The sequence below is a fragment of the Phascolarctos cinereus genome, unplaced genomic scaffold, assembly GCF_003287225.1.
Source record: "Phascolarctos cinereus isolate Bilbo 61053 unplaced genomic scaffold, phaCin_HiC Scaffold_3;HRSCAF=262, whole genome shotgun sequence".
Taxonomy (NCBI): Eukaryota; Metazoa; Chordata; class Mammalia; order Diprotodontia; family Phascolarctidae; genus Phascolarctos; species Phascolarctos cinereus.
The window spans coordinates 76,649,391-76,674,454 of NW_027555736.1; the positions used below are offsets into that span (position 1 = coordinate 76,649,391).

General features: G+C 39.6%; 1 protein-coding gene across 9 annotated transcripts; it reads right to left on the bottom strand.

Moving 5' to 3' along the window:
- Window positions 1-305: 305 nt before the first annotated feature.
- Window positions 306-24,402, bottom strand: LOC110215468 (cytochrome P450 2C19-like). 9 transcript variants are annotated; one of them, XM_020997003.2, is made up of 11 exons: window positions 24,113-24,402; window positions 22,749-22,893; window positions 22,183-22,490; window positions 19,553-19,715; window positions 17,146-17,295; window positions 12,607-12,767; window positions 12,008-12,184; window positions 8,541-8,682; window positions 4,427-4,614; window positions 3,415-3,556; window positions 306-861 (listed from the first exon to the last, which is right to left on the bottom strand). In XM_020997003.2, exons 3-11 carry the CDS (start codon window positions 22,351-22,353, stop codon window positions 671-673), a joined length of 1,485 nt encoding a protein of 494 aa, XP_020852662.1. In that variant the 5' UTR covers window positions 22,354-22,490; window positions 22,749-22,893; window positions 24,113-24,402; the 3' UTR covers window positions 306-670. The 9 variants fall into 9 exon arrangements, with proteins under 9 accessions (XP_020852662.1, XP_020852664.1, XP_020852658.1 ...); XM_020997005.2 differs by having other exon boundaries at window positions 22,183-22,295; window positions 23,957-24,402; XM_020996999.2 differs by having other exon boundaries at window positions 23,957-24,402.
- Window positions 24,403-25,064: the final 662 nt, after the last annotated feature.

A 25,064-nucleotide genomic window follows, 5' to 3' on the forward strand; every position in this document is an offset into this window, starting at 1 on the left:
GGACAATTGGAAATGGCCCCAGATGCAGTGAGACTGTCATCTCCTCTGATCTTCATAACAACCAAAGTAGATGCGTACTATTATTAACTCCCTTTTACAGAAGAACAAACAGAAGTTGAGATATTAAGGGACTTGACCAGGGCCAAAAAGCTATGTAAGTGGCTGAGGCAAGATGTGAACCCAGGTCTTCCTGATTCCAAGTCTGGCACACTATCCACCATGCCATCTATTTGCCCAGGGGATGAGACTGAAATATTTGAATATAAATACATAAAATATTTTAAATAAAAGCAAGCAAAACAAAATGAGTATACAATTAAATGTTATATTGTGATCATAAGTGCAAAGGAATTCAGAGGGATGTGGTATCTGAGTTGATCTTTAAGGATGGGTAGTATATCAATAGGGGAAGATGAAGAGTGGGAGGAAATACCCTGGGGAACAGGAATATTTCACAGGAGCAAAAACACTGGGGCAAGGAACCTGAGAAATGTTGGGAGGGGATGGTTTGTAATTCATTTTTATTAAAACCAAAGGGAGCAGTTAGAAATCAGGCTGGAAAAGTACATGTGGCCCAAGTCATGGAAGGCTTTAAATGCCAGGCAAGAAAATGAGTATAATGTGTGCACAAGACAGAAGGCACTATAACCACCAGTAGAGGGGTGCTCCTTTATGTGCTCTTGGAAGATAGGAAGCAGATCTCATAAGAGGGTGGCACATGGTTGAACCCATTGGCAACTGGGGTAATGTCAATGTCTTTGGGGTCAATGACAGGCTTCAAGGTGAAATTTTGTAAGATGGTGGTGAAAAAAAGAAACAATTCCATCTGAGCCAGGCTTTCACCAACACATGCCCTTTTTCCTGAAAGAGACAAATGGAGATTATAAGCATTGACTTGGAAGTCTTTTAGGATAGGACACTGTTTCAAGGCAGCCATAACCACTAGAACTATAGCTAATAGTAATATAGCTCTTTATGGCTTATAAGACCATTTACATATGTGATCTCATTTAATCCTCAGAACAACCCTGCAATGTAGATTCTATTATTATCCCCATTTTGTAGATGGGGAAACTGAGGCTGACAGATGATAATGGCTTGTTGAGTGTTAACAGAGTTACTAACAGAGTTAGTAAATACCTAAGGCAGGATTTGAACTTAGATCTTCCTGACTTCAAACCCAATGATTTAGGTGGCACAGTGGATTGAGCACTGGACCTAGAGTCAGGAAGACCTGAGTTCAAATGCTATCTCAGATATTTTACTACCTGTGTGACCCTGGGCAGGTCACTTAACCTCTGTCTGCCTCAGTTTCTTCATCCGTGTAATGGGAGTAATAATAATAGCACTCAGCTCCAAGGAGTATTGTGAGAGTAAAATAAGATATTAGTAAATCTGAAAGGGCTACATAAATGTTAGTTATTGGCATAAATTATTGTTATTGTTGTTGTTGTTATACACCATACAAAGCTTCATTCCATACCATTGACACGGGAGTGAGGATTGAGTGCATTCTTTCCTCTCTAGTGCAAGGACACCAATTGGTACATCTACCCTTATTCTATGCGTCTTGCTTGTAGGTAACTAAACCCTTCAGTTAACTCAGGGCTTGGATGACAATTAACATTCCATCATGTTGCCTCCTGAAACTCCAACCTATTCTCCAATAGGAGGGGAGTCCCTTCCATTTAATTTCCCTAAATTCAGCTCTTTTATGCCAGAGTTAAACCTGGGACTTTAAACTCAGAGTTCACCACCCCAGAGCAAGAAGACAGCTACCAGCTACAGCTCCACAAACCAGATGCCTGGCTACTGTTTCTGCTGTTAGTGGGGAAAGGTCACAAGAACTGTGATCAGCTCTTCCTTTGTCACCTCCTTTGTCACTGCTTTGGGGCAGGCAACACAGTCCTGAGACCTGCTTCTTGTTCCCTGTTCAGTGCTGATCGAAGCTATCTGCCTCTTATCAGCCCTCCTCCCTCCTAATCCCAATTATAACCCAGTAGGAAATTGTTCTTAAAAATACAGGTCAGAGTCAGGCAGCTGCCTCTTAACCGTCATCTCCACTAAACTTTAGTCCAAGTCTTAGGCTCTCAGACACTTCTGTAAATTTTCCATCTTTTTCTTTCCCAATATAGGAACCTCCCCAACTAGCTGTTCCTGAAAAGTGAATGCAAAAAGAGTAGAGCTCAAACTGAAATATTGTCTCCCTTCGATTCTGATTTTATATTTGTTTTTTATTTAATTTCCAATTAATAAAATTTTGTCATTTAAACTTTTTTCTTTTTAATAATAATAGATAATATTTACATAGTGCTTACTATATGCAAGGTACAATGCTAAGCACTTTACAATTATTATCTGATTTTATCTTCACAACAACTTTGAGAAGCATTTGCTATTCTCCCTCTTTTATAGAGGAGAAAACTGAGGCAAACAGAGGGGGGTTGCAAGGGCCCTCACTGAACTAAAGGGAACAGTTGTTGGCTCATGACTGACAATTGGCTGTAGTCATGGGGGAGATCATAGACTGGCCCTTTCCTGCTGGTAGTTACCTTGTTATCAATGGATTCATCCTAGAATAGGAATTCGAAGGACAAAGACAAGGTCTGTTGCTGGTGTTCTATCCCAATGGAGGACCATAACAATGTAGGTATCCAGGAAGAGGGCTCCAAGAAGGGCACTCCAAAGAGCAATGAGTGTGATATTAGATGAGGTCAGAGTCTTAGTGGCAGAGGTACAAAAGTAGGGTGGTAGTGAGGACTCCTTAGAATGCCCTTCAAACTCATCTGTCAGAGTCAAGAATCACTGTGATGTTCTAAAGACACTAAGATAGGACTCTAGGTGAGTAGTGCCTGATGGCACCTGAGCAATGGACCATTGAGAAAACCTTGTCATATCCCTCAGCTCGCTGAGGTACCATAGTGTGCCCCACAGGCAAAAAATGCTTAGAAAACCATGCCTGAAAGAAGATCCTGGCTGAGAAATCTTTGCAGGACAGTTTCAGTCCTTTGGGGACATAGATAATAGATTTGGAGGGAAGACACACTGGCCACTGTTCTGAGCTCTTCCTTTCTTGTAGAAAAACTGGGGCAACTGCCCAAAGTCCCACTGATTTTGCACAGCACTGATCAAACATGGCTGGAAATAGGTTTCCACACTTAACATCACTTCTAATGATGACTTGTAGCCCAAGCAAGAATGGAAGGATAAGAACCTATCCTCACCTTATTCCTAACATTTAGAGGCAAAAGAGAGCCTAGAGTTCATCTAGTCTAAAACCTCATTTGAAATCTTAGGAAACTGAAGCTCACAGATGTCAAGGAATTTGCTCAAGGTCACACAGGTTGTAAATGGGATTGGAACTCAGGTCCTCTAAGATACATAGATACACAGATTTTGAAACATTTGCCTTGCCTGTTGCAAAAGGTACAAAATAGTCTGTTTTCTTAAAGTTGCCCCTTTCATCCAGGAAATGGTGTGGGTCAAACTGGTCTGGATTGGGGAACTCTTCATTGTCATATAGAACAGAAGTCAGTAATGGTATTACGGTTGTGCCCTGGAATGAACAGAAACAGATAATTTGAATGATAGAAGACAAGTCCTAGAATGTTAGAATTGGAAAGGACCATAGAAATCATCTAGTCCAATTTTTCCCTTCCTTTCCCCCTCTCCTGCATTTACAAGCAAACAAACTAGGGGCCAGCATTGGGTGAGGCCAAGACCAGAACCTTGGTGTCCTGACTCCCAGACTTATCCTAGTTGATCACATCATACCAGAAGACCCCAAAGTCAGTATGCAGACAGATGCAGTCTTGGTCCCTGTAGGGCAAAACCAGGGTCAATAGGTGGGAGTTACAAGGAGGAAGAATTCAATTCAACAAACATTAAGTGCCTACAGTATATGGGCACTGTAATTTAAGGAGAATTTTGACAACTAGACACGGAATGGGCTGCCTAGTTTGGTGGTATGATACTAGCAGAAGCTAGAAGAGCTTTTGTCTGGGATTTAACCAGATGACTGTTGTACTATAATCCTGGGATTCTCTAATTTTCTAGGAGACAGTATAAATGCTGGTGTGGAGCTTTAATTAGAAATGATTTCACTGGGGACAAAAATAATTGGGAGCATGGCAGTGATGGGACACAGGACACTCCAACCATGGGTTCAGATATGCCAACTGTGTGGGCAATCCAGCCCTCATCCAAAAAATGGTTGAGGGGGAAGGCAGGCCAGTACAGAGATGTCACAGCAATGGGATTGTAGCTGCTGGGACATCAGAGAACTGCCATGAAAGGCATGAAGACAGTGGTTGCTTCAGGGAGGAAATGTATCACCCTTCCCTCACTCTAAGGAAAAATCCCATTCCTTTGTTGCTAGTTATGGCTCCCTTCTTTTATTATATTCGATAAATGACATACTTCTTACCTTGGGGATGAGGTATTGTCTGAACTGAATGTCTTCTGTTACTGCATGAGGCACGCTGGCAGGGACGAGGTCAATGTATCTCTGTATTTCATGGATCACAGCATTGGTATAAGGCATATTGCTTCTGTCTTTCATGCTGGGACTTTGGTTTTGGCCAATCACTTGGTCAATTTCTTCATGGATTTTTTCTGTCACAATAGGAATAAGAATTCATGTAAAAAGTGGGGAGAAAGACATGACATCTCCCCCGGTTTCTCTGACCTCTCACCTAGAATTACATAGGAAATAAAATGCTACTGAATCTACCCCTTAATGGGCAAATTAAGAGTTCCATTTCAGTCAAGGGTCTATGGGAAGCACATAAATTCTGTGCCCGTCAGAGCTCAGGCTTCAAGTTGTCCTTACACAAATACAAAACAGGCAGCATTGGATAAGAAGGTAATAAGGCCAGATTCAGTGGATTCAAGTGGTTTCTCCATACAGCTGGATGAGTATCTGAGAACTGGGATGTTCCAGTTCTTTCTAAACCATGGTGATCTGGCCCCACTACATCATTCAGTTATGCAGAGTTCTACCCCAAACATCATAAAAATGGGAAAAGGACCCAAATGTACAAAAATATTTCTAGCATCTCTTTTTTGGTGGCAAAGAATTGGAAATTGAAGGGATGCCCACTAATTGGGAATGATTAAACAAATTGTGGAATATGAACATAATGGAATACTATTTTGCTATAAGAAATGATGAGCAGGCAGAATTCTGAAGACCTGGAAAGACTTATATGAACTGATGCTGAGTGAAATGAGCAGAAGCAGGACAACATTGTACAGAGTAACAGCCACTTTGTGCAATGACTGACTTTGATAGACAGCTCTTCTCAGCAATGCAAGGATCTAAGACAAAAGACTCATGATGGAAAATGCTATCTACAGCCAGAGAAAGAACTTTGGAGTCTGAATGCAGATAGAAGCATACTATTTGTGCGTGCGCTCTCTCTCTCTCTCTCTCTCTCTTTTTCTTTTGTTTTGTTTCTTCTTTCTTGTACTTCCTCCCATTGGTTCTAACTCTTCTTTACAACATTACTAATGTGAAAATATGTTTAATATGAATGTATACGTAGAGCCCATATCAGATTGCATGCCTTCTTCGGGAGGGTAAAGGGGAAGGAGGTGGAGAAAATTTAAAACTTAAAAACTTATGGAAGTGAATGTTGAAAACTAAAAATAAATACATTAATTAAAAAAAAGAAAGAACACAAGGGCTAAATATTTTAATTATGTACATACATCAAGTTTCATGGATACCTTTGTTTTAATATCATAGTTATTTTCAGATATATTGCTATACTACCGTCAGGGAGTTTTCCTTTTAAAAAAGGAACAATTTAAGCCAAACTAAATGCATATGCAGCATTCCAAACCCAGTGAAAGGAAGAAGGCCCATTTCCTTATTACTTCTCCAGAGGTGAAATTGGCTATTACACTTTCACAGCATGTAGCTTCATTTTAGTGTTCTTTGCAATTCTTTTACTGTACACCAGTAGAATGCGTACAATAAGGGCTGCATATATTAGAAATAACTGGTCTGACCTAACAATAAAATATATAACCTATATGAAGAAGTGGAGGAAGACCTAAATAAGTAGAGAAAACTTCAAGGTTCTTGGATAAGTCAGTTCAAAATGCTAAAACAAAAACAAAACAACAAAACAATATTCCCTAAACAAATTCAGAGATTTAATGTGCTACCAATTTTTTTTAAATGAGTTCATTGTACAATTGTACATATTATAATCCTATCTCTGTCCACTGGAGTTGAGTCACTTTTGAGCTCACTCCTGCCTGTTTGTTTTTTCAAATCCACTAAACTAGAGACCCTTCCCAGGTTAAGCTTTTCAACTCTAAACTTATCATCATGTTGCTAATTCAAGCCTAGACTGACTCTACCTCCTCCTTCAGCCTCCTCTCCCCTATGATTAGAGGATGTGAGCCTGTAGTACCAAACTCCTCCCAATGCCTTCCTTTATAAAAGGTAGAAACTGAACTTTTGGCTAACTCCACTCTGCCTTTGCTGCCCTTCCTGATTTATTCAACTCCCCACTGGTGTTTCCCTATCCCACTCCCCTTTTCTGCCTCCTTTTGTGTATTGTCTCCCCACATTAGATTGTAAGCTCCTTGAGAGCAGAAACTGTATTTCTTTTTATTAATTGTATTCCTAGTATACCTGGTACTTAGTAGGCATTTAATAAATGTTTTTTGGATTGGATATATGTCTTACCATGTCTCTCTGAATTCCCCATATTCAATAGTTTTTCATGGCATTCATAGGCTATAATTTGCCTACTCCTTCTTTGAGTCATGGACACAAACCTAGATTTTCCCTTTTTTAAAATGAATGGTATGACAGCTGAATTGCTATGTCATAAATCTCTCTTTAATTTCATCAATGTTTATCTTTACAGGGAAGCCATGTCCTAAGTAGTCAATATTTTTATTTAAACTAAGTCTAACTTTTTATAGGTTGCTTTTGGCATAAGCATGACACCACTGTGAACTGACTGTATTTTTAATATGTTGTAAGTTTCATTGGTCATTCATCATTTAGTCTTCTGTTTGAGGAAAAGAAGTGTGGTAGGCAGAAAAAGCATTATTTTCTATTTTCTGGAATTGGAATGTGGCTTTGAGTTCTACAATTTACTAGATGTGCAACCTTGGGCAAGTCACCTAGCCTCAATAGACCTCAATTTTCTCATCTATAAAATGGGGGTAACTTTTGCATTGACCTTACCACAATGTGAAGTTTTTGTAATGTTAATGAAAAAACATTATTGTTAAAAAGAGGCCCTATTGATAGTAACAAAAAACATTAAATACCTAACAATTAACTCATTTATCTACACATTTGTCTCAATTCATTAACACACATTTAGGTTTCTGATGCTGAAAGGAATAAGTGGATGCAGTGAATCTCCCAATCCCTTTGAATCCCCAAAGCATTGATTAGGGACTCCAAAAGATATGTACCTGGAAAATTATCATCTAATACCTTGTATGCAGCTAAGTAGCTCAGTGAAAACAGCACTAGGCCTCTAATCAGGAAGACCTGAGCTCAAATCTGGCCTCAGACACTTATTAGTTATGTGATTCTGGGCAGTTCACTTAATCTCGGTTTGCCTTAATGTATTGGAGAAGGAAATGGAAAACCACTCCGGTTTCTTTGCCAAGAAAACTCCAAATAGGGTCACAAAGAATCAGATACAACTGAACAGCAACAACATTTTTTGGGGGACAGCTAGGTGGTGCAATGGATAGAGCACTGAGCTTGGAATCAGAAAGACTCATCTTCCTGAGTTCAAATCTGGCCTCAGATACTTGCTACTTGGGCGACCCTGGGCAAGGCACTTAACTCTGTTTGCCTCAGTTTCTTTATCTGTGAAATGAACTGGAGAAGGAAATGACAAACCACTCCAGTATCTTTGCCAAGAAAACCCCAAATGGGACCACAAAGAATTGGACATGACTGAAGAATGATTGAGTAACAAAACCTATTAGTGTTTGCAATGTGTCTACTGTATCTCTTCTATAGAGCATAAGCCTTGTAACTTACTTGTAAGTAATAATGAGTAGTCATAATAGGAACAATTCACAAGTGAATAGCACATGGCATAGTGAGTAGAAGACCAGTCCTAAAATCAAGAGGACATGGATTCAAGTCTTGCCTCTGAAACATATTGGCTATATGATCCTGGGCAAGTCACATAACTTTTCAGAGTACCAGGGAAGTCTCTTTGGCTATAAATTACAGTTGAGCTGCTAACCTGCATTTGTGCAGGGAATAATCATATATGAAATGCTCCCCACTAATGAAATCACAGTTTTGCACCCTCTTATCCCTTTACTTAAGAAAAAAAAAGGTCAGAAGTTAGTGTTTTATAGTTCACAAAGTGCTGGGATAGATAGAAAGGTAATGAACTTGAAGACACAATAACTAATATTTAATACATTAAGTATCAACAGAAACTATTCCAAACAGAGTCTCAGCAGTGCTGGCCATGAGCCTCTTTCTTCCTAACTTTTATTCTGCATTTTATTCTGCATATTATCTGTCCACTTACTTGTGATATGAGGGTACTTCAGCAGAAGCAGGAAGCCATATCTCAGAGTGGTGCTGGTGGTCTCCGTCCCAGCTCCAAAGAGATCAAGAGTGGTTTGGGTTAAGTTTTCAATGGTAAACTCAGACTGTGGGTTTTGCTTTTCCTAGGAATAATTTGACACAATTAGTTAATAAATATATGAACTAGATTAGATCTGAGTTATACAACCCAGAATGGAGCAGGGTGATGGCAAATATCTTGTGAATTTGGCTAATCCAGACACTGCAGACCTTTCCCCAACCCCTTCAAATATGTAGAGAAAAAATTAGGCAAATGGTATTGAGTAACTTAATAAGTTTGGAATAAAATGATAATATTCATCTAGTGCTGTATACAAGGTTCTATCAAATACTTCATCTTACCTGATCCTCATTAAAATCTGGTGGGAGGGGCAGCATGTTATTGTCCATAGAGAGTGGCTATCCTTGGAGTCAGGAAAACCTGGGTCTGAACTCAGATATACACTATCTAGGGCACCCTTGGCAAATCGCTTCACCTCTCAGGGCATGAGGCAGATTTTTAAGTGACCAGTGCTCAAAAGGGGCCAATGATAGGAATAAGGCCAGTGCTAGCTGCTGAGGGCACCTGGGTAATACAGTGGATAGAGAACCAGGCCTGGAGTCAGGAAGACAAGTTTATGTCTGGCCTCAGACACATTCTAGCTCTGTGACCCTAGGCAAGTCATTTAACCTCTGTTGGCCTCAGTTACCTTATATGTAATGTGAGGATAACAATAGCACCTACCTCCCAGGGTTGTTGTGAGGATCACATGAGATGATAATTGTAAAGTGCTTAGCACAGTGCCTGGCCCAGAGTATGAGTTATATAAATGTTAGTTATTATTATTTATTATCGTTGCCCCTGAATCATCCTTAGCCATGTCTCAGAAGGTCAAATGACAACAGCTTGGCTGAAGAAATACCAGGCTCAGGATCAGGAGAGCTGGGTTCTGGTCCCTGAGCTGACACTAATTTCAGATCTCTGTTTCTCTTCTGTAACTTGGAGATGTTGTTCTCTAAAATCCTTTCCAGCTCTAGTAGTCTGTGGGTCTGTGGTATTTGGGCTCCGTTGGATTCCACCTCAGCACAGCCTCAATTTCAGTTAAACATGAAGGAGCCTTCTCCTGTGACATTGGCCATTCCCCTCCTCTGTCTCCATTTCCTCCTCTAAAATGAAGGGATTGTACTAGATGATCTTGTCAAGATATTAGGAGACCCCATATTTCCAGTGCTAAGGCCCAGCAAACAATCTGTGCCCTGAGCCTGGCATAACAACAATCCTTTGAGCTCACCCTGTGGATGATCTCAGCCATAGCAAAATCCCAGAATTGTTTTCATATGATTATTGTACTACTTTGACCAGCACCAGGTGTTCTCTGAGCTTGGACAAGCACTTGCTGTATCTGTGTTCTGGTCATGAAGCACTGCTATGGCCTCTCCTTTGGTTTCCAGAGGATGGCCAAGGTAGAGAGTTGTATAGTATGGTATAGTACAGTATAGTATAGTATAGTATAGTATAGTATAGTAGTATAGTATAGTATAGTATAGTATAGTATGGTATGGCATGGCATGGCATGGCATGGCATGGCATGGCATGGCATGGCATGGCATGGTATAGTGTAGTATAGTATAGTATAGTATAGTATAGTGTGTTGTGGTGTGTTGTGGTGTGGTGTGGTATGGTATAGCATAGACTACAATCCCCTCACATGGCCATCTGATGGTAAGATTCAGGTTAAAAAATATTTTTGTTTTAAGAATTTTATTTGCTACAAAGTATGATACTATAGATTTCATGTGCTATGAAAAATAAACATTGTTTGAAGTCAACATCTCTCTCTTTCTCTTTGTGTTTTATTAAGATGTTAGGACAAAAAAGTCACAAAATTCTAGGGAATTACTAGTGAGAAAAAGTTTTGCATATAACTTGTGAACTGAATTTTATGGGTTATTTCATGGTTACTGTGCTAAGAAAAGTGCATATTATCAGAGTAATGTTTTGCTATCAACAATTATATGCAGAAAAGTATATTTTCAGCAATCTTTTGTGAAAGATTATAGTTTTCGGTAGTCATGGGAACCTAATCCCCTATTTCTTATAATTTTAGTGCATCAACATTCATGTTTTTTTACTTTTAAACCATTATCTAGGAACATTACCCCCACAGAAGTTGAGAAATGACTATACACACATATACATATAGCCATAGAATGATGATAGATAGACGATAGATAGACAAATTGTTGTTGTTATTACTCAGTCATGTCCGACTCTTTGGGGTTTTCTTGGCATTTCCTTTTCTACTACAGTTTACAGATGAGGAGACTTGAGGTTTATAGGGTTAAATGACTGGTCCAGGGTTACACAGCTAATAAGTGTCTGAGACAAGATTTGGACTCAGGAAAATTAGTCTTGACTCCAGGCTCAACATTCTATCCACTGCACCACCTAGATGCCCATAAAAAGATATAGATATAGGTATCCATACATGTATATACATACAAATATTTTTACATACATACCTTTATGTATATATATATGTGTGTGTGTGTGTGTGTGTATATGTGAATATATGCATGTATGTATGTATATATATGTATATCTCCCCTAGGGAGGTTTCTTGTAAGACAAGTGCAAAGTAAACCCTTACCTTAGCACCTAGTTAGCAATAGTTATTAATTAGAAAAGGGTCACCATATATCATGCCTCCTTTCTCTGAGAGTAATTTCTTCAGCAATGGCCTGGTGGTGTCCCTGGGTCTCTGCCCACAGGAGCTGGTGTCCTGAAGTCTCTTTCGTCTGTCACAAAGATATATTTATTCCTCCCCCCAAAGCTGATGGTATATTTTGTATTGCAGTAGATAGCACTGGCCTTGGGGGCAAAAATGTCCAGGTACAGTTCTGGTAAGGGGGGATTCTATCACAGAATTTGTCATAATTGCCAGGACTCTCTCAGGTTGTCTTCCAACTACTCTGTATATATCTTGTACAAATTAATTATCAACAAGTCTCCCCCTCCCCATTTTAATGCAAACTGAAGGGACTGATTTTGCTTTTTTGTTTTATTACCTCAGTGCAGTTAGCATTTTATAAATACTTGTTGACTGACTGATATAAAGGCTTCTTATAACAGATCATGTCAAGGATCCTGTGAACTTAAATGGGAAAAAATACAGTTTTATTTTCACTAGACTCTAACTGAAATTTAGTATTTCAATTATTTAAAAACATTAGGAGAAGGGGTCCCTATACTTCACCAGGCTGTCAAAAGGGTCCATAGCACAAAATAAGGTTATGAATCTATGTTCTAGATTTAATAAATACTCATTTACTCTCATTTGTGTGTGCATATGAGTACCACTGGGAAGAACACCACCCTTGGTCCTTCTCCAAGACAATTGAACTGAAGACTTGCTGCTTCCGCCCTACCTGCTCCATTTTCATCAGGAAACAGTCAATGAAGTCCCGAGGGTCATTGGCATCTAGGGTTTCTTGATGCTCTTTAACTCTCTCCAAAACAAAGTCACTCAAGTGATGAAAATTTTTGATTAATTTATGATGAACTCCTGGGAGATAATGGACTAGAGATGGGAAAGAATTGTAGACCTAAAAAGTGAAAAGATTCACACAACTCTTTTTTTTTTGTCCTGGATAGACAAGATAAGTCCTTACTCTTGAATACAAGTTGTATTTAGAAGAGGAAACTCATTGGGTAGGCAGAACTCCCTGAGGCAAAGTGTGGGAGAGTAAAATGGTAACCTCTCTTTTCACTTCCCCCAAACCTCTAAAATCAATTTAGGTCCCACCCTCTGTCTCTAGGGCTTCTTTAGTACTTTATCGGGATAAACTACTTAAATAACAAAATACTACAATACTTTTACCGGAGAGGGCATTGGATGTAGAATCAGGATGAACCGGGTTCTAACATGACCCCCGACACATTAGTAGTGGGATCCAATCAAGTCACTTATCTTCTGTTGCCCTGAGTTTTCTCATATATAAAATGGGGATGAGAATATTGGCCTCACCTGTATCCATGGGGAGCTGAGAATCCTGACGTTTTCATTTAAAAGCTCCATTAAATATAGAAATTTCTGATCTTGATAGTCAAAACGTTTCTGGAAAACAACTGAGCAGATGACATTGCAGGGGGCAGACCCAAGGATGATGGTGGGGTCACAAGGCAGTCCTAAAGAATGGGAAAGATTGGGAAAGAGAGAAACTTAACATTAGCTTGAAATTAATTTTCACTGAAACTGCAAGAGAAGGTTGATGTGCCCAACAAATATAGATTTCACCTTAGCTGATACTGTTAAAGTTATAGGCAGTTTGTGTGTTTAACCACCAGATGGCATTATTTCCCACTAGCTTGATCTTATTCGTGAAAAGAATGCAACTCTGTTAAGTCCCACTGGGATGCAAAGAAATGGTGTTTAAAAAGTCCATGCCTTCAAACTCCTTGCAATCTAATGTAGAAGGCATTGTGTATATAAATAGGTACATATAAGAAATCTATACGTATGTATACATGCACACTCACATATGATGAAAGGTAATGTCAGAGGGCAGTTAGGTGGTGCTGTGGATAGAGTGTTATGCCTGAAATTAGGAAGACTTATCTTCTTGAGTTCAAATCTTGCTTCAGACACTTACTAGCTGTGTGACCCTGGGGAAATTGTTTAACCCTGTTTGCCTCAGTTTCCTCACCTGCAAAATGAGCTGGAAAAGGAAATGGCAAACCACTCCAGCATCTTTGCCATGAAAACCCCAAATGGGGTCACAAAGAGTTGGACATGACTGAAATGACTACAACAATAAAAATCTCAGAAAAGACATTAGTAGCTTGGGGTGGGGAAGATGGAAAGACTTCCTGCTAAAGCCAGCATGTGAACGGAACCTTTTTTTTTCTACTTGTTTTTTTTTTTACATTTTTTATTAGAACTTAAATACGTAATAAGAAAAGAAAAAGAAACACATCATAAACTTTTATATTAAAACTTAAATATGCAAAAGAAAAAATTTCATGTGCACCGCAGAACATAAGAGATGATTGAAAATATATAGCAATAAATTTCCATTTCAAGGAACACTGTATATTAAATACTACATGTTGTGTCCATGTGAGCTGAATCTTGAAGAGAGTCAGGGATTCTTTAAGAGGGGGAAGTGATGACCAGCATAGTGAGTGAAGAACAGCAAATGGGACAGTATGGCTAGAGAGTAGAGGATGGGGAGAGGAGGAATGTGCAAGAAAACTGAAAGAATTAGCAAGGGTCAAGGTTGTGAGCAGCTCATAATGCTGTACAGAGGAATTTATATTTGATCCTAGAGGTAATGGTAAGACATTGGAATGCTGAACAATTGAATAGAAGGAAGTAATCGGGTCATACCTTTGCTTGAGGAAAATCACCTTGGCAGCTATGTGGAGGATGGATTAGATTGGGGACAGATTATTAATTTTCATTTATTGTTATTACTTAATTATAATTTAGTTATCATTAAGAGATTATTGCAATAGTCCATGAGAGAGGTGATAAGAATCAAAAGTAAGGTGATGAGATGAGACAGATGTGAGCTGTGTTGTGAACATAGAATCAATAAGACTTGACAACTGATTGGATGTGAGGGAAATTAAAGGGTTAAAAATAACGCCAAGATTGAGAACTGGAGTGATTAGAAATAGGGAAGTTCAGAAAAGGCATAGTTTTTTGTTTGTTTTTGTGAGGGGGAAGATGATAAGTTTCGTTTTACACATATTGAGTTTGTGACATCTACAGGATATACAGTCTGAAATGTCTAGGAGAGAGTTGGTGATGTGGAACTGAAGCCCAGGAAAGAGACTAGACATATACATACAGTCAACCCTCAGTTCATACATTTAACTTTGTGACTTCACACAATAGCACGATTTTATCAGTTACTCCATTTTCATTTGTGTTGGCAACAGCCCACCTTTGTGGCTATATGCAGCCCTACTAGGTGCTTCATTGGTCTTATTCATCCTACTATTGTAGAATAAAGAGCTCTCCATGCATTCATTGCATGTTTTCATTGTTTGCCTTTAAAACTCAAGTTTTGTGTTCTAGTTATGCCCCCAAAGTATAATGCAAGTTCTTTGAGCTCCAAGGTGATGTTAAGACCTTGCTGGTTTCAGTATCTTCTACTAGCAGTGACTTAAACTCCACAATCTCTTCCTTGGTTTTCAGAGGGCAGACAAGATAGAGAGGTTCACAGAAGTATGATATAAGGTATAGCACCCCTACATCACCATCTGACAGTAGAAGGTGAGATTCAGGTTAAAAATGTTTTAGTTTTAAGAATTTTATTTGTTGTATAGTATTTATGATACTATAGATGTCATGGGTTATGAAAAGTGAATATTGTCTGAAATCAATGTTATTGTTGTTTTTTAAATTTAGATGTTAGCACAAAAGGTCACAGAATTCTAGGGAATTACTAGCAAGAAAAAGTTTTGCATGTTACCAATTTTATTTTAGGGTGGCTAGGTAGCACAGTGGATAGAGTAGCAGCCCTAGAGTCAGGAGGACCTGAGTTCAAATCCAGCCTCAGACACTAGCTGTGTGACCCTGGATAAATCACTTAAGCCTGTTTGCCTCAGTTTCCTCAGCTGTCAAATGAGGTGGAGAAGGAAACAACAAACCACTCCAATATCTTTGCCAAGAAAACCCCAAATGGGGTAACAGAAAATTGGACAAGACTGAAATGACTCAACAACAAAATTTCATTTTGTGTACTGCATATTGTGGGTTATTTCATTGTTACTTTGTTAGGAAAAATACATATTATCCGAATTAATATTTTGTTGTCAAGAATTGTATGCAAAAAATCTCTCATATTCAGTAATCTCTTGTGAAAGATTACAGTTTTTGGTGGCACTGGGAACCTAACCTCCTATTTCACACAGGTTTAATGCCTTTTTTACTTTCACACTGTTTTCTAGGAACATTACCCTTGCTGCAAAAGTTGAGGATTGTCTGCCTATACATCTTTGAATCATCCGCATAGATATGATAACTGAACCCATGGGGAGCTGAGGAAGTCACCAAGTAAAAGTAAAGAAAGAAAAGAGAAGAAGGCTGAGGTAAAAACTCTGGGGTACATCCACAGTTAGTGGACTGAAGATCTGAGAACAGAGGACTGAGAAGAAGTGATCAGAGAAGTAGGAGGAGGGAATGGGGGGGACAGAGAGAGAGAGAGAGAGAGAGAGAGAGAAGAGAGAGAGAGAGAGAGAGAGAGAGAGAGACAGAAAAAGACAGAGACAGAGAGACAGAGACAGAGAAACAGAGAAACAGAGAAACAGCCTTAGTCTTTCTGTGGAGCTACGGTCAAGCATCTGTAACTGCCTCTTGGACATCTCCAAGTGGATGTCCCATAAGAACTTCAAACTCAATAGGAGCAAGACAGAATTCATTCTTTCCCCCAAAACTCTCTCCTCTACCAAGCTCCCAGATTACTGTTGAGTACACCACCATCCTCTCAGTTACCATGTTCCACAACCTTGGGATCATTCTCAACTCCTCATTCTTAATTCACATATCCAATCTCTTGCCAAATCTCATTATTTCTAGACTTATAACAATCTCTCACATATGTTCCCTTCTCTTTGCTCATACAGGCACAACCCTAGTTCAGGCTCCTATAACAACTTTCAGGAGCTATTGTAGAAGCCTTCTAATTGGTATTCCTGCCTCAAGTCTCTCCCCATTCCAATACATCTTCAATTTGGCAGCCAAGGGGATTTTTCTGAAGCATGCATCAGACCATGTCACTGCCCTGTTCATTCTGATGGCTCTGTATTACCTCTAGGATCAAATATAAAATTTGTTTGGCATTTAGAGCTCTTCATCACCTGGCCCCTTCCTACCTTCCCATCTCCTCATACTTTACTCTCTTTCCCTCACTTTATGATCCAAGGAAACTGGCCCAGCTGTAGTTCCTCACACATATCAATCTATCTCCTGACCCTATGTCTTCAATGCTCTATCTCCCCACCTCTGCCTTTTAGTTTCGCTGGACTTCTTCAAGATTCACCCCAAATCCCATCTTCTTTGGCCTTCCCTGGTCCCTCCAGCTTGAAAATGTCTTACCCTTTCAGATTACCTTCACCTACTCTGTGTACATCACACAAATAGCTAGTTAATTAGATGTTGCCTTCCCTTCAGAATATATGCTCTTTGAGGACAAGGATTTTGGGGTGTCCAGCAGGGAGACAGTTTTCTTTATAGTCCTTGCAGTTAGCATACTGCCTGGCACATAGTGTGTACTTAATCAATGCCTGTTGATTGACTTTCCAGCTCACTTTCACCCCCCAAAAGTCAATGTGAACTTTAACCAGTGGTTCTTGCATTATGACTCTTCTCTTGCCTCCACCCTCTAAAGCTATCAGAGATTACCACAGAGTTCAGAGTAGAATAGACCTGAAAAGGCCACACACCCAAGGTGGGTGTAAATTACAGTAAATCTTTTAAGCTCAACTTTGATCCATATGAGTCATTAGAGAAATAATATTTGCTATGATTAATGATGAGAAGTAAACAAACACCAACCTTTTGTTTTTTTTAACTCCTCCACCAGGCACTTGGCCTCTTCTTGGACTCGCTCTTCAATGCTCCTTTTTCCCATCCCAAAATTCCTCAGGGTTGTAAGTGAAAAGCGGCGAATTTGCTTCCATCTCTCTCCATTACTGAAAAGGAGTCCTATGAGGGAGAGTAGAGAGAAAATAGAAAAAAAAATTTCTGAACTGAATTCTGAGAGGAAAATAAATGGGAGAGAAAATGGGACCAACTCCAGCAATCATGAATATAAGCACCTTTAGTTTCAACAACTCTCCCTGCCCCTCAAAGTCTTTTATTCTCTCACCCCCAATAAAGCTCATGCTCAAGGGCTCATGGCCCAGAATCTGGGTTCTAGAAGAACAGGATAGGGTGTGGGGAAGGATTGCCCAATTTGCTTCTTTCCCTCTCAGCTGTGTTTTCTGCCCCATTACATACATCCCACACCATACTCATCCACCACCATGGCCACCTTGGGCAATCCTACAATCTCATCCTACTTCTGGCAAGAAGAGGCCATCAAGCTGAAGTCCAGAATGGATTCAGGTTGTCCCTGAAGGTTTTAGAATAGGTATCAAATACATTAATCTTATTTCTCTACTTCTGCATCTTTTAGCCCAGAGGATCAAAGGGATTGTGCTACTTTTTGAGGCAGGCTAAAGTCCTAATCTTCCTAGACTACACTGGGGACCAGAGAGGGAACTTTTTTTTTGTATTTTGTGGGTTCCCAGATTTGTGAATCAAAGGAATTCTTTTCACATGGTATTCCTGTATTTTTGTAAGTGTCTCATGATATCCTTGGGGCCAAGATAAAAGAAGACATTGGTCAGATTGCTCAGATTGTTGGAAGTTCAGCTAGAGGAGACTGATCTGGATGCATATCCCACCTTTGCTGTGTGAGTGTATTTAATGATTCAGTCCTGAGCTCTCTTCCTTTTTTTCCTCTCTCCTTTCTTTATCAGTGATCTCCTTAGCTTCCATAATCTCCATGATCTATGATTTTTACATAGCTTCTTTCCAAAGCTACATATCTAGCTCTCAATCTCTCTCCTGAGCTCCTAACCCACATCAACAAATACTTGCTGGACACCTCCATCTAGATGTCCCATAAACATTTGAAACTAAAAATGCCCAAAATAGAATTCAGAATTTTCTACCACAAACATACACCTCCCTTATTTCCACTGGGGGCACCACCATCCTTTCATGCTATTTTCTCATGTTCATAATCCTTGAGTCAGTCTTTAATTCTTCACTCTCCACTCTTCTGGAAGCTAGGTGGCACTGTGGATAGAGCAAGGGGCTTCAAGTCAAGAAGACATGTGTTCAAATCCAACCTCAGACACTTATTAGCTGTGTGATCCTGGTCAAATCACTTAAACTTGATTTGCCTCAGTTTGCTCAACCATAAAATGAGGATAATAATGTCACTAATCTCCCAAGGTTGTTGTGAAGATCAAATGAGATAACATTTTTGAAGCATTTATCGTAATGCTTGGCACACAGGTGCCTAATAAAAGCTTATTCCCTTACCATTCACCTCCGCCATCTAGCTGTTATCAAGTCTTGTCCAGTTTATCCTCACAACATATCTTGCATCTATCTTCTCTTCACTCACAAAGCCACCACTTTAGTTCAGGCCCTCACCACCTCTGGTCTGGAGTATTGCATTAAACTCTTAATTGGCCTCCCTGAATCCAGACTCCTTTCTGATCTGAACTCCACACAGCCACCAAAGTGACATTCCTAAAGCACAGATCTGACTAGGTCACTCCCCTCCTCAGTAAGCTCAAGTAGCTCCTTATTGCCTTTGGGATCAAAATTTCTTCTACTTAGTATTTAAAGCTATTCATTACTTGCTTCCAACCTACTTTTCTAGGCATATTACACAACATTTGCTTTCACATACTGTAAGGTCTAACCAAAATGGGCTTCTTGTTTGTCAAATATGACATTCTATCTCTTATTTCCATGGCTTTGCATAGCCTGCCTTGAATGCTCTTTTCTTATCAATCACTTCTTGGAACACTTACCTTTCTGTGAGACTTACTCTGAATGTCCCCTCCTACAAGAAGTCTTCTCTGATTACCTCAGTTGTTTGTGCTTTCCTATAAACCCCAAGTTTCTTTGTGCTTATTTTGTATAGGTCTTTATTTATTTGCATGCACCCCACCCCCACCCTACATAATAGAATGTAAGCTCCTTGAGAAGGGCTGAGACTATCTTATTTCTGGTTTTGTATCTTTTATGCCCAGCACAGTATCTGACATACAGCAAGCACTTAATAAATATTCATTCAATTGAACTGTTATGTAAAAGTTCTCTATTTTCTTGGAATCCTATTTTTCTACATTCCTCATTTTTATCTGCATTCTCTGCCCTACATTGAGCAGAAACATACCCAATCCCTTGTTAATGGTATCAGACACTGGGAAACTTCCTCTGCCAGCAAATGCATCTCCATGACCAATCAGAGCTTCCTTAATTGCTTTATGTCCATGTAACACGATAGCACGCTCAGAACCCAAGTACAGAGTGAATACTGGGCCATAAGTTTTTGCCAGCTGTAAGAGGAAATGTAGAAGGCAATTTGATCAATTTGATAATAAACAGCTTGGACTGACATTGCTAATCTCATTGCAGAAATTTTCAACTCATTAATAACTCCATCATGATATCTTTGACATTTATATCAAAGAGAGTCCAAGGAAGACATGCACTTTGCCCAGAATGCAAATGGTTGAAAAGCTGAAAGCTGTGGAGTAGCAAACAGCAAAATGGCTGGTGAGGTGTAGTTTATGCCCCTAGAGCAGAGTCTTCAACTTCCTCCTTAACTCTGCCTCTCAGAATATCGAGTTTCCTTTAAAACTGAGCCCATGTATCATCTCCTATGGGAAGCATTTCCTGATTTCCAAAGTAGTTATCATTTCCTCCCTCTTTAAAAAATTATAATGCATCTTCTTAGTTATTTATACGATGCATTCTTTCATTAGAATCTAAGCTCCTCTTCACGTTGTCCTCCACTCTCAAATCCCAAACCTTCTGCCCTATATGCACTCATGATTTGCCAAATCCCAACATTGGATTACTTTTATTGCCTGCCTTCTCTGCTCCTGCTCATATCCTCTTGAATAGAACTGGAGGAAGTAATACAACTAAACAAACTTGGTAAATTATAAACTTGTGTTATCTAACTTCAACTGAGCATTCACTGTAGTAAAATAATCCTTTTTTTCCTCCTTGATTGATTCCCTATCTAACTCCTCACAGCAGCTAAACCAAAACCTTCTCTTCTCTCCTCAAGTCTCTCACATTTCCCTCTACCCATTTTCAGCTAGAGAAAGTAAAGGATCTTGCCTTCTATTTTACCAAGAAAATTGGTAAGCATCTCATTTACCATGAGCTACCTCTTCTCCTCTTCTTTTTCATCTCAAAATTCAAAATGTTCTCTCCCACTCTGCCCTCCTTTCTCCCAGTCTCTGAAAATCAGACAGCTTTTCTTCTTGTCAAGCTCTATATATGTGCCCTTGACTCCATCCCTTTCTGTTTTCTCCACAGATTGCAATCTCAATTGGTCTCTCTCAGCCTCAAGTCTTTCTTCTCCAATTCACCCTCCTCTTAGTGTCTAAAGAGATTTTTACTGAAGTATAGGTCTGACCATATTACCCCTTTACTCAATATGCTTCACTGTTACCCATGGGATCAAATATAAAGTTACTAGCTGACATTTAAATCTCTTCACAGCTTGGCCCCTTTTGACCTTTTGAGTCTTCCTGTACTTAACTGCCCTAAATTCACTCTATAATTCACTCTCCACTGGCCTACCTGCCATTCCTCACTGTCTTTTTCCTGACATAATGGATTTGAACTAAGTGTTCTCAATTTCCTGGAATGCTCTCCTTCCTTCCCTCTGCCTCGTGGCTTCTCTGGTGTCCTTCAAGATTCTTTTCAAATCCTACCTTCCTCAGGAGTCCTCTCCCATCCCCAGCCCCTTCCCATCAACCACTGTTAGTACCTTCCCTCTGAAATTACTTTCCATTGATGATCTATATGTATGTATATGCACATCTCTGTCTGTCTGTCTGTCTCTATCTCTCTGTCTCTCTCTCTCTTCTTCCCTTCTACCTTTCCTCCCTCCCTCCCTCCCTCCCTCATTATTTTCCTGTTTCTCCTGTTGGATGTGAGCTCTTTGAGCTTAATAGAGGCTTTTGATCAATTGATTGACCTCTCCTCAGTAGGTATCCCAGCATTTTAGGATCATAGGTTTAAAGCTGAAAGGATTTTAAAAATCACCTAATAAAGGTCTACTGTTAAATATTCAATTCAAATCAATAAATAGTCCTTACATTTGTATTATGTACCAAGTGCTGTGCTAGCCACTAGCTCTCTTTATAGAGAAGTCTCTGGAGGGAAACAAAGGCTCTGGAAAGATGAAGACATGTAGAGGAACTGATACCTTAATCATGTCCCTTTCTCAGCTTGCCTCCCAAGAGACTTCAAGGAATTTCCCCCTGAATGAGATTGAGGACTCTCTCACTCAGTTGAATTGAGATTTCTTGCTCCCAGTGGGAGAACTAATTCACTGCCTATTGTGTGGTACATTCTCATCTGTGTAACTTCTCAGATTTCCATTTGCTATTGGATTGGATAAATGGGTTGTTTGTTATTCACTCTGTGTGATGGTCTTTGTGTAAGTGGTATTTGGTGAAAAAGGAGTCAAAATTTTGGATATAGCTTGGGGCACTCATTTTCTGTCATTGAATATCAATCAGGAGAACAGCTTGAATCTAAAGTTTCCCTGGGCTAAAAATAATTAATCGAGTAGATGGGTATAATTCTACCTCAGAACCTGCTCTCTGAATAGAGCAGAGCAGCTAGCCTTGTGGTACCAATCTGTCTGCCTGGCAAGAATCAAATTCTCTCTGGGAGAAGGTAAGTAAGGGTTAGCCTAGAAGTATCTATTTATGTCTCCTTGTAAGCCACATTTAAACAAACTGTGTGGACACACACACTCTACATATAAATACTTACCAGGCAAAAGGATTTATTGATATTCTTAGTATCTAACTGCAGCATATTTCCAATAATTGGAAGAGGAGTAGGCCCAGGTGGGAACTTTCCTTTTCCATAGCCCTTTCTCCATACTGAAATGAGAAGCAGACAGAGTACCAGGCTAAGTGCAGTGACCACAGATGGATCCATGGGATTTTTTCCTTACTGCTGCAACACTGGAGAGTTTAGAATCCCAAGCTTATGAGAAATACACAGGAGATCAGCAAGCCAACAACTACATGTTGTCTTGGGCAATTATGGTTTTACTTCTCATGGACTTCGACCTGCTGGTAAAGATAAAAAGGTGAGAGAGTCCTTTAATTTATTTTGAATTTTTGATGGAGACCATATCTACATAGTCAATTACTTGGTAACAAACTGTCTCTGAGAAATGGCCATTCATTACCTGGTCATTTTTAAATGATAAAGTTATTTATTTGAAAGAAATTCCTGAAGCAAGGTACTAGCTAGAGGTGGGAGACAACAGAAGGGCTTGTTTTTTTTTTTTAAATCCTCTATTTATATCTTTTGCTTTTATATCTCACCTTCCTTCCCTCCCCAGAGAGCCATCCCTTAAAGCAGACTATAAGTGTGTATGTGTGTGGGGAGGGGGAGGGATCCATTCAGCAAAACCACCACATCAGCCAAGTCTGACAGTATACGCTGTGTTCCATAGCCATTGTCTGAACTCTGCAAAGAAGAGAAGGAGAATTTCTTTTTCCAGGGTCAAGCTTGATCTATATAATTATACAGTGTTCAGTTTAGTTTTTGTGGTTATTATTCTTTTGGTTTACATTGTTGTATTATGCATATTAAGTTCTGCTTGCTTCACTTCGCATCAGTTCATGTCACTCCTTGCTTCTCGATATTCTTCATAATTATCATTTCTTAAGGTGCATTGATAATCCACTTCATCATGTATCACAACTTATTAGCTATTACCCAATTACTGACATCTACTTTGTCTCCATTTCTTTATTACAACAAAAAGCGCTGCTATAAAGATTTTTATGTAGTTGGCATTCCAATAGAAGAATGAATTCTCAGAACTGTCCCCAGTGGCTATGGGCCATTATAAAAGGTGACATTTATCTTTGATACGTTTTAAAAATCATTCTCCTTATCAGTTTCTTTCTAAAAAAGATAGATTTTTATATCTTTTGTTTTTACATCACCTAGATTTCCCCCCTCCCAGATATCAATCACTTACTTTTAAGAAATCCCTTAACTTTTAAGAGGAAAAATATCAGCAAAACTGACCAATATATGGGAAGAAAAATCTGAGGTGATATGCAATATTCCACCAGCATGGATCCCTCCCCCAACTCCTGAAAGGAGGTGGCAAGGTCTTTGGGTGGAGCTTGCTCACTATAATTTCGTAATATTCATCTTCTGATCTGTTTTATGTTTGTCCTTTCCATTTACATTGATGGTTTCTGGTTTAAATGAATACTTTAACGGGAGTGGGGTAGGACTCTGAGGAATTGCATACACACTGCGATACCAGGAGAGGTGAAATGACTTGCCCCAGGCCACAGAAGAAGCACAGACTCCAAATCCAGCCCCTCCTTTAAATTTCATCGCGTTGTATTTACGTTAGCAATCTCGCGGTGTTCTTTTTTAAAGCCATTGAGAAAAGTACTCTATGGCCATAGAAATGGGTTGTTATTAATCTAAGCCTGTTCTCTTCGGAAAGAAACCAGGGATCAGAGGTTTTGAGCTATCAGAAAGGGGTATTAGAAACACCACGTACCATTTCCTCTTTAATTGTGATTTAGCCAAGTCACAGAGCTAAGCCGATGGGTAAGGGTGCAGATGAAGGTCCTCTGACTTCAGATCCAGAGTTTTACACTTTATCACCGACCAGCCATTCCCTCTTAGCAAAAGGGCGGGTACCCTATGCACTGACCTGTGTACTTCTCTGCTAAACCTGGTTCTCCACTCTCTCTCTCTGTGAATGTGGGACCCACACCAACTTCCGGCTAATTCAGATGCTAAATAGAAGCAAATCTATTCTCCTTCTCTCCAAGACTAGGCTTCACCATGTCTTCTTTTGCTCTTTTCGTTTCAGTATCTCCGCTTCCTTCCCAAGCATCCGGATTTCTAAACTACTACCAACACACGAAATCTCGACCAATAGGACCGAGATTGCCTTTGACCTTAATCCTGGGGCTTTAACTGGTCGTCTCCTGAAGTTAGGCGAAACAGAACAGGACAGAACAAAACAGCACAGCAAAAGGGAGTTGGGAGGGGTTAGGAGGGTGAAGGGAGAGGCGGTGTTTATTCATTAAGTCACACTAGCCTCCACACTAGATTGAACAAACTAACTTCCCAAAGAACTATTGGGATTTTCAGGCGGAGAAACTTTGATCTAATTCGTGGTGGTGTCACGGAAAGACCTCTGAATTCTAATTCATAAATCTCAGACCCTGAAGGGATTTTAAAGGCTACTAGTCATGACATCCCTGGCAAGCATTCATCTATCTTCTGCTTGCAAACCTCTGTTGATAGAGAGCCCACGCCCCCCTCTACTCTCTTTTGGAGAGCTCTAATTGTTAGGAAGTGTTACTATGTTGCATAATTTCATATTGCTTTCAAGTCTGATAGACATTTTATGCTTTCATCACAGTAGTGGAAAAAAAAATGTTGAGCAGTTCAGGACCAAGAACAGATTCCCTGGGACCCTTTCCAGTTGACATCTTCCTATTAATGATTACTTTTGGAATATGGTCACTCAAGCAGCTCTGAATCTACATAACTATTGTATCACCTAGCCCAAATCTTTCCATCTTGTCCCCAAGGGTAACCTAAGGGATTTTGTCAAATATATATACTATTGACACATATGTCTACATCTGCAT